Source organism: Trichechus manatus, unplaced genomic scaffold (genome assembly GCF_000243295.1).
Source record: "Trichechus manatus latirostris isolate Lorelei unplaced genomic scaffold, TriManLat1.0 scaffold00220, whole genome shotgun sequence".
Classification (NCBI taxonomy): domain Eukaryota; kingdom Metazoa; phylum Chordata; class Mammalia; order Sirenia; family Trichechidae; genus Trichechus; species Trichechus manatus.
The window spans coordinates 1,786,509-1,797,113 of NW_004444156.1; the positions used below are offsets into that span (position 1 = coordinate 1,786,509).

The following is a 10,605-nucleotide window of genomic DNA, read 5'->3' on the forward strand; positions in this document are numbered from 1 at the left end:
GCTTCAGAGAAAGTAATGAAAATCACTGTGCATATTTATCTACAGAGGAATTTCACCTGGAATACGTCCAGGATTTCCTAACGGGGCTGCAGGTCATCACCATTTCCCTGATGCTGATGCTATTAGAAAAACTTTGAAAAGATTGAAGGCCATATCTAGACAAGCCAATGCAAACAGGTTGGACTGTGCTGATCTGTGAATTCATCCTTGTGTGTAATTTTGTCTTATGTATAGCTTAGTACCTACACTGTCTAGATGTTTTCTCCGTTGATTACGTAGAATATTTTTTGTCTTCTAGATGCAATAATTTTCTCAGGTGTGAATTTGGCACTTGATTGCATTGTGACAAGCATGTAGCTCTTCAATTCAGTCTGATTTTTGTGGCTTATTTATGTGTTATAGGGTAAACAAATTGTTTTTGAGCATGTTATTTACAGGAACATGTGGTAACTGATAGCCAACATATGGTTGTAATAATTTCACCTACTTGCTCTAGATAAATAAGAATATAAATTTAAATGGAGTCACACTTTATACAAACCTCCAGACATGGTTTTTTGTCTTCCTTTTCTTTATCACCTTGAACCCCACTTTTCTCTTTGTTAGTACGTTTTCTCTTCACATTCATCTTTGATTTATATCTCTATGATCCTGTTCATCAGATCGTCCCTTTCCTCCAGTGAATTAATTTAATAATGGTAATTGTCAGTGGTTTTAATTTGCACAGTTCCTTCTTTCTCAAGTATGCATGTATGTTTTCTTAGGCATTCTGATTTCCTCTATAAAACATTCTGGTGAGTTAAGGAAGATCAGATACCATTTTACGAAAATTTAGATACATTGCCCTTTTCCTTGTTGTGATTTTAAGGAGAATACCTTTGAATGTTATAAAATTCTTTATGATGCCTCTGGATTATAAAAGATGATTAAAATTTAGTTGAGCAGAGATATATAAGTGAGGTAAATATAAGTTAAAATTGAATTATTTACAGTAGCCTGAATGTTAAGATAATTGTAGATTGTACAAGGCTACAGATTCACACATGCATGTTTTTGATGAAATGGGAAAGCAAATTCTATGTGAGACTTTTATCCTCTGGTATTATTGAACTTTCTAGTATATATTTTGTTTGGTTTTATTTTAATCAGAATCTCATAAAATAAATGTGCATAGTTGTGAGGTGTGGAATCACCTTGCGGAAAGCCATTTGTTCTTCAGTCTTGTTCCTGAGAGCCCTGAGGATGGAGGCTCTCCTAGGGGCCTCATACTGACTAACCCTCCAGAGGCATGATACAATCATGGCCATGTGCTGAGGCCAGTAAAGACCTTGGAAGATGGAGGCTCAGAGAGCTTCCTGGTTGGTGACCACACACGGTAGAGGGTAGTGCGTTTCTCTTTAGCACATGGAAGCTCCGTGCTGTGACCTCTCCCAGACCTCCCCCTATGCATCTCCTCATTTGTATCCCTTTTTGTTATATTAAAGCTGTTATTGCAGGTGTCGTGTTTCCCATGAGCTCTGTGGGTTATTACAGTGAATTATAGTACCCAAAGGAGCAGGGAGAGCCGTCTGGTCTGGAGTGGAGGGAGTCAAATGGACTCCCAGGCTTGCAGTCGATACCCTGAAGGGTTAGAGGAAGACCCCAGGTTTGGGGCCTGCTGTTCTGGAGTGGAGGGGGTCATGTGGACTCCCAGGCTTGCAGCCGCTACCCTGAAGGGGTAGAGGAAAATCCCAGGTTTGGGGTCTGCTGGCCTGCAGTGGAGGGGTCATGTAGACTCCTGAGCTTGTAGCTGGTAACTGCTGACCCAGCCCTGGGTAGCTAGGTGAGCTGTGTGGGCAGCTAGGATCTGAACTGAACAGGGAAGGGAAGCTGAGATTTCCAGAGGACATAGCTGACATGTGGAGTGGGGTTTGTTATCTACCACACAATTTGGTGTCAGAAGTGAGTGATGTCAGTCTCCCTGGACTGGTTTGCCCAATGGACACTGTAAGGCAGGATTTGCTAGAGTGGACTTTGACAGTGCAATAGTGTAAAGAAAATAGGGAGAACTATTTTATACTTCTTCACACTGCTCATCTTCCAGAATGCTTCTTGAGTTTTCATAGATGGAATGACAGATAATTGACTACATTGGGTCATTTGCATCAAACTCCTGTATAAACTTGAAATATTTGCATATGTTCATAGTTGTGTTTCAGATTGTCTTTAATGGCTGTGTATCTCAGTTACTTCTTCCACTGTTCCACACCTTCCATTCGAAGTTTGAGCATCAGATAGAATTTCCACTATCTTAATTTGCTGTTTTTGAGCAGTATGTAGTTGTGAGATCATTTAGCATTCCATCTGAATCAACTCTGGTATGCTTAGCAATACTCAAGCATAATATACTTTTATTTTTAAATCTTACACTCAAGTTGTTGTTGTTATTACTGACAATACCAGTTTAAAAAAAAAAAGCAGTTGCTGTCTAGTTGATTCTGACTCATGACAATCCCATGTGTGTCAGAGTAGAACTGAATTTTTTTTTTTTTACCTGTTGTAGCAATATACAGAGTAAGGCTTGGCAAACTATGGCCCATTGGCCAAATCCAGCCAGCCACCTGTTTTGGTGCAGCTCATTATCATTGGTTTTTAAATGGTTGAAAAAATCTAAAGAATAGTATTTTGTGACATGTAAAAATTCTATGAAATTTAAATTTCAGTGTCTGTAAATAAAGTTTTACTGGAATACAGCCACGCTCATTCATTTATGTGTTTTCTATGGCTGCCTTCCTGCTACAACAGCAGAAATGAGTATGACTTGCAAACCCTAAAATATTTACTATCTACCCTTTACAGAAAAAGTTTTGTTTGTTCCTGATACAGAGATTAAAATAGAGGTAAAAAAAATTCTAGTAAGATGTAAGTAATACAACTTAAAACAATTCTAAAACTTCTGAAATCTGAACTTCAAGATGTCCGAGAATTACGAGGCTTAAATTTTTGATACTTTAATTTATAAACTGTAAAATGAAATATTTAAAGTGTCTCATTTAATATTAAATCTGGCGTAACTGCTTGAAGGTATCCAGATCCACAGACTTGAAGTTTTAGACCTAAAAGGAATTTTAGGATGTAATTCTCCCTCCATGTTTTAATAAATGATGTCCTAAGATATCAGGATAAAAATATTTATACCAAGATAAGAGTGTATGAAAGGATTTGTATATAAATGACAGGTTGGGTTGGTCGGTATCATATCTTTTACTTTAGAAACACATGTTTTGATTACTGTAGGTGATGAATGGCTCCTTTGTAAATGGAACCATTTAAGCTTCTTGAAGCCTGATTTCATAGGCAGTGGTAAATATTTAATTTTTAAAAATTTTTATTATATATATTGGTCCACTCTAGAAAGGTTTATTTTACTGGCTGACACTGCCAAGACATAATCCCATCACCTGCTGAAGTTTTTACTCAGTTTTCTCATTGCTTTCTAGTCACACTTAAACTACTTTATCCTGCTTATTGTACCTCCTAAATACTTCTTGATTGTCTCTTTTTTCCCCAATTCTACCACCGTTGCCAGCTTTAGGCCCCCTTCATTTCTCATCCATGTTACCTCCTCTCTGACTTGTTTTCTTTTTTAAAATGATGTTTTTAATGGAATGATCTGAAATGCAAGTATTTCATCATTTGTGTCTGTTGTTAGGGCCCTACAATGACTTCCCACAGCCCGCAGGAAATCTTAGCTCTCTCTCGGGTTTCTTCTCTTGACAGTGCCTACCTTTTGGTTTATCATCCCAAGTCACTGAACTGCTTCTGGTTCCCCGGATGAAGCATACTGTTTCTTACTTTCACGTCTGTTTCTTGCATTCAGTCTCTCTCTCTTAATCTAGTTAATGTGTATTTATCCTTTGTGGTTTCTGGAAGCATTTTCCAGGAGGTCTTCCTTTACCCCTCTTCATTGCTGCCTTTTAAGTATCTATACCACTGTTTTTATCGCATATTCTTTTTTTCCCATTTTCAAAAATAATTTTATTGGGTCCTATTTTATATATCATATACTTCACCCATTTCAGGTGTAAAATTCAGTGATGTTTAGTAAATTTTCCAAGCATCATAATCACTTTTAAAACATTTTCATCACTCAAGTAAGATAGCTCATGAACATCTACTATTAATTTCTGTACTAGGCAACTACTGATCTATTTTCTTTATATATTTCCTGTTCTTAACATTTCACGTCAGTGGAGTCATACCATATGTGGTCTCTTCTGTCTGGCTTCTTTTACCGTACGTAATGTTTCTGAGGTTTATCCGTAGCGTAGCATGTATCTGTAGTTTGTTTCTGTTTGTGCTGAATACCTTACTATTCTATCGATATGTATACTCTTACCATATGTTTTTATAATTGTTAATTTAATGATCTGTTTCTGTTACTAGGCCAAGTAGGAACTCTATTTCATTTGTCTTTGTAACTGCAAAGGTAGATAGAATGTTGGCAAATAGTTGGCACTTAATAAATATTTGTTTAATAAATGAGAGGAAAAAGAGACATACTAAACAAAAATCAGTACCGGTTTTAAGTTAGTGGAAGTAGTCAGTCATGTAAACCTACTTATTTAAACTGGCATAGGAAATGATTATGAAGTGAAGCAAAATTTATAATGTAAATCATATAAAGAGACAGTGCAGATGGTAGTTGATACATAAGTGGTGTGAAAGCATGCATGAACATCTGTAAATCAGAGCTGTTAACGTATGGCCAGGTTCTTAGTAAAATGATTCTATACAATGGCTGTATTAACATATGTCAATTGAAGGTTCAGACCGACGAGCACTGGACACAGACAGTGTATTAGGATGGAAAGTCTAACAAGTTTTACTTCTATAAAGATTAGAAAAGGAAGTCTGATGCAGCCAGGATGCATAGGAGAGTGATACACAATTTTATCTCATTGCAAATGGAGGTATAACCTTTAGGACCTCCCAAAACAGAGCCTTACCAGTAGACGTAACAGTTTCAGATGATATATTGGATATATCGTATCTCTGAAGGTTCATCTACCCTTTTCACGCCCAGCATTATAGAAATGGGGCTATAGCAGACCAGGATGCTCCTTGCCTGGATGTATGCAGGCAGTGTATTACATCCAGACCGATGTAGCGTATTCATCTCAGAGTTATACAGCACATGATATGCTTGCTAGGAGACAGCACGTGTGTGGTATAGACGCATGAACAAATTTCTCATCCATTGCTCTCAGCCTACTCAAGCGAACATGACCTGACGATGTGGAACTTGATTAAGAGTTAATTACCCAGACATATCAGAGAGTCAAAATAATAGGTCCTTAAACCAGCTGTAGAGACTGTCTTATCCTGGAAGATTCCAGTGATGGAAATTTCACCAGAATTTCTTTTAAGGACCATGTAAAGTAAATGCCCTTAGACCACTATCATTCACAGCTTCGTGGTGGAACACATTTTAAGTTTTTAAAGCTTACTTTCATATTTAAAATGTTTTTTGTTCCAGTTAGTAGTTCTTGCCGTACAATGTAAAGGAAATGATTATTTGGGGCATAAAAATTAGAAGTGTTTATATCTTACTGGAAGACAGAGAAGGTGTTATTTCACGTTTTTCACAGCATGACTCAGTGTGATAACCCCAAAGAGGCTATAGAAAGTTTGTGTACATTAGTAGCCAAAATCCGCAGAAGCACAGCCCGAAAAACATATTCCTCTTTCTTCCTCATGGCAAGATTTAACTAGAGTTGATTTCTGCTAGGAGTTCTCTGATTAGTGGGACTGGATTTATTTATTTGTGTGTCTCTAATAATTAGCATGATAACTGACACATGTATATAGTAGATGTTCAATAAATGTTTGTTAGTGATATTTTATTTGTGATCTAAGCTCAACATGTTTAAATTCTTCTATAATTGTCAAATAAACAGGTAAAATTGGAAAAGATTAGAACAAATAACTGTGCTTTTAGTTTTTTCCTAACCTATCCATTTCATTTTTCTATAATTGTCATATTCAAAGAATTCAGACATAACTTTTTACTGTATTTTTAAAAACTCAAACCCAGCAAGTGAACTTTTCATTTTTTTTGTTCATTTTTGATACTGCTATACTACTTCCAGTTGACTTTAATAGTCATTAAAGAAGCATCTTAGATATATCTGATACAGAATTCTGAAGTAAGCTGAATGGCCTAGGAACTATGGAGATTCTTCTCTAGTTAAGTACAGTCTAAAATAATTTTTGTGTCTATAACTAGGATAGATCAAATATAAGAGAAAGCTTCTTGTCAAGATTTGGAGTAGCATTATAGATTTTGCTTTTAATTAAAACACTGAAGACTGTGATTTAGGTAGTAGATGCCAATAAATATGTAGCGATTTCTTCGTTACAGATAAAGGTTTCATTTCACATCAACCTTTCTTCATGTTCTGCAACTGAAAAATGTATTTAGACTAAGTATAGTTTTAACTTTTTGGGATGTTCAGTGTTCGGAATTGCTGACTTTGTTGTTTGTCCACGTACTCAGGCAAAAAGGACAGCTGTCCGTGGAGAGAGCTAAACAGGTAGAAGAGTTCCTGCAGCGAAAACGGGAAGCTCTGCAGAATAAAGCTCGAGCCGAAGGACATATGGTAGGATTTTTTTTTTTTTTTTTTTTTTTTTTTTGAGATTTTGAACATATTGATATTTAAAGTGAAGGTTTGGAATAAGGTAAGTATACATAAAAAAAATCTACAATCTGTACATTAGAATAAGAAATAAAGATACTCAAAAGTAGAGTATGAAGTCTTGATGTATTTTCTATTATTTAACCTCTCTTCTGCTGTATCTTTCCTACCAAAGGTGAAATTCTATTGTTGCCTTGGTTAATTGAGAGTAAGTTCATAGCTGTATCCTTCCTATAAGAGTAGAAACGGATATTAAAAAAAAACAAAAACCAAACCCATTGCCATTCATGGCGACCTGTGTGTTACAGAGTAGAACTGCTCCCTAGGGTTGTCTTCGTTATCAGCCTTTATGGAAGTAGATCACTAGGCTTTTCTTCCGCAGTGCTGTTGGGTGGGTTCAGACCACCAATCTTTTCGGTTAATAGTTGAGTACAAACTGTTTGCTGCAACCCGGGACCTTAAAAATGGGTGTAGCAACCCAGATATTTATATTAAATAAATTCTTACGCTGTTTCACCCCACCCCTCATATGCTTTTTTGGTTTTAAATACTTTTAAGTAGCAAAGCATTTTAAAAAAAAATGGGAAATAAATTTTTGGGTAAAAATATATGTGTCACTATGCATTGGTTCAAAAGGAGATTACAAAAATTATATTCAAACCTCTACTTATGCCAATTAATTAGATTACTAATTAAGTCATTTATTCAAGAAAATATTAAGTTTCTGGATAATCGTTGCTGTTAGGTGCCATCAAGTAGGTTCCAACTCATAGCATCCCTGTATACAACAGGACAAAACCCTGCCTGGTCCTGTGCCATCCTCACAATCATTGCCATGTTTGAGCCCATTGTTGCAGCCACTGTGTCAGTCCATCTCATCGAGGGTCTTCCTCTTTTTCTCTAACCCTCTACTTTACCAAACATGATGTCCTTCTTCAGGGACTGGTCCCGCCTAATAACATGTCCAAAGTACATGAGACTAAGTCTCACCATCCTCTCTTCTTATAAGGAGCATTTTGGCTGTACTTCTTCCAAGACAGATTTGTTCATTCATTTGGCAGTCCGTGGTATATTCAATATTCTTCACCAGCACCATAATTCAAAGGCATCAATTCTTCTTTGGTCTTGCTTATTCATTGTCTAGCTTTTGCATGCATATGAGACAGTTGAAAGTGCCATGGCTTGGGTCAGGTGCACCTTAGTCCTCAAAGTGACATCTTTGCTTTTTAAAACTTTAAAGAGGTCTTTGCAACAAATTTGGCCAATGCAGTACATCATTTCTTGGCTGTTGCTTCCATGAGTGTTGATTGTGGATCCAAGTGAAATGAAATCCTTGACAGCTTCAATCTTTTCTCTGTTTCTAGTGATGTTGCTTATTAGTCCAGTTGTGAGAATTAATTGTTTTCTTTATATTGAGGGGTAAACCATACTGAAGGCTGCAGTCTTTGATCTTCATCAGTGAGTGCTTCAAGTCCTCTTCACTTTCAGTAAGCAAGGTTGATCATCTGCCTATCGCAAGTTGTTAACGAGTTTTCCTCCAATCCTGATGCTGCATTCTTCTTCATATAGTCCAGCTTCTTGGATTATTTGCACAGCATACAGACTGTATGGTGAAAGGATACAACTGTGACGTACACCTTTCCTGATTTTAAACCACACAGCAGCCCCTTGTTCTGTTTGAACAAGTGCTTCTTGGTCTATGTACAGGTTCCTCATGAGCACAATGAAGTGTTCTGGAATTCCCATTGTTTGCAGTGTTATCCATAATTTGTTATGATCCACACAGTCAAATGCCTTTGCATAGTCAATGAAACATGTGTAAACATCTTTCTGGTATTCTCTGCTTTCAGCAAAGATCCATCTGACATCATCAAGTGTGTGTAGATAATCGTTACAGTAGTTAAAACTCTTCAGAGTTTTGACTTGTAGAAGTACACAAATACTTTCTGACCATTGTCCACAGAACATCTGCCGATTGTTTCTCTCAGCTCAGCACCCCACGAAGCATGATGCTTACAAAGAGGTCAATTATATGGTAATATATTTGATTAGAATTGTAATATTTCTATAGTTATAATCTGAGTTTGTAAGTGATATCTCTGTGAGTTAATTAATGTGGTCATTCCAATTTAGGATATTTTTTCTTTGAAATAATGTCAGGAAACTGGCATTATAGTTGAATTTTTTTTTTTTATTTTTAATACAAACTTCTATTTATGTTTTTCTAATATCTGAAATTTATCTGTACTTGTATTCTTCCCATAAATAGTAGAAGAGAATGTCCTGCATTCTCCCTTGCCTGACATCTCCCATGATAATAGCATCTGGAATTTTAGTTACAGATTTTTTTAAAATTGTGCATTAGGTGAAAGTTGATAGAGCAGATTAGTTTCCCATTTGATAGTTTGTGCAGAAAGTGTTTCATGACCTTGGTTTCATTCCCCACAACGTGCTGGCACTCTCCCTGTTTCCACCCCTGGTTCCCTGGTTCCTTTCATCCTCAATTTTCTACCCGTTCCTGCCATCTCATCTTTGCTTTGGGGCAGATATTACTCTGTTGATCTCATGTAATTGATTATTCTAAGGAGTATGTTCCTTGCAAGTGTTATTGTTTATCTCATGTGCCTGTCCATCATTTGGCTTGGAGGTTGTCCCCAGGAATGGCTTCATTTCCAGGTCAGAAGGGTGTCTCAGGGCCATATTGGGGGTTCCTGCAATCTCTGTCAGACCAGTAAGTTTGGTCTTTTTTGTGAATTTCAATTTTTGTTCTACAAAATCTTTGGTTTTCATCACTCTCCTTTGCTCTAGATGTGAAGAGACCAGTAGTTGTATCTTTGATAGCTGCTTGCAAGCTTTTAAGACCCCAGATGCTACTCACCAAAGTAGGATGCAAAACATTGTCTTTATGAACTGTGTTGTGCCAATTGATGTAAATGTCCCCCGAGTCTATGGTCCTTTGTCTTCCAGCCTAGGAACTGCATCCTGTGAGGTGTTTGGTTATGTCTAAGAGGTTTCCCTGACTTTACTCACTGTGTACTCTATATGAGCCACACCTACAGTCATGTATGTAGAAATAGCCACCACCTATCCTGTATCTGCCGGCGGGCGTATTCCCTTACACCCTCCCAGACTTCTTGATGGATCTGTCTACCTATTTATCCGTTCGTAAGTTATTGCTTGTTAATACTACTGTTGCCTTGATCATGTTTTGCTGACTTCCCCCATATTGTGTATTGCCTTTCCCTTCACTAGTATTAACTTGTGTCCTCCATCTCATTGGTCATTTTCCCTCCCTCCCGCTTCAGTCCCTGGTAACCATCAAAGAATATTTTTCCTTTTCTTTTTTGTTCCTGTGTGTAAACTCTTTGTTGTTGCTTTATAATAGTGGTCTCAAACAGTATTTGTTCATTTTTAATTGACTTACTTCACTCAACATGTTGTGTTGTTGTTAGATGCCGTTGAGTCAGTTCCAACACATAGCAACCCCATGTACAACAGAACGAAACACTGCCCAGTCCTGTGCCATCCTCACAGTTGTTGCTGTTCGAGCCCATTGTTGCAGCCACTGTGTTAATTCATGTCTTAGCCGGTATTCTTCTTGTTCACTGACCCTCTACTTTACCAAGCATGATGTCCTTCTCCAGGGACTGGTCCCTGCTAATAACATGTCCAAAATCTGTGAGACAACGTTTTGCCATCCTTGCTTCCAAGCAGCACTCTGACTTGTTCGTTCGTCTCACTACCCATGATACATTCAAAATTCTTTGCCAACACCATAATTCAGAGACATCAGTTCTTCTTCAGTCTTCCTTATTCATTGTCCAGCTTTTGCATGCATATGAGACGATTGAAAATACCATGGCTTGGGTCAGGTGCACCTTAGTCCTCAAAGTGACATCTTTGCTTTTTAACACTTTAAAGAGGTCTT

The 10,605-nt window shown here is 37.3% G+C and overlaps 1 protein-coding gene across 6 annotated transcripts in view; it reads left to right on the forward strand.

Annotated features, from left to right (window-relative positions):
• Positions 1 to 10,605, forward strand: part of NEK1 (NIMA related kinase 1) — a 170,868-nt gene that overhangs the window by 63,981 nt on the left and 96,282 nt on the right. For 5 of the 6 annotated variants that reach the window (XM_023742846.1, XM_023742844.1, XM_023742843.1 and 2 more), the window contains 2 exons: positions 46 to 177; positions 6,539 to 6,641. In XM_023742846.1, coding sequence (XP_023598614.1) covers positions 46 to 177; positions 6,539 to 6,641 — 235 coding nt within the window. The remainder of the gene's footprint in view (positions 1 to 45; positions 178 to 6,538; positions 6,642 to 10,605) is intronic. The other variant, XM_023742845.1, reaches the window with a different exon arrangement.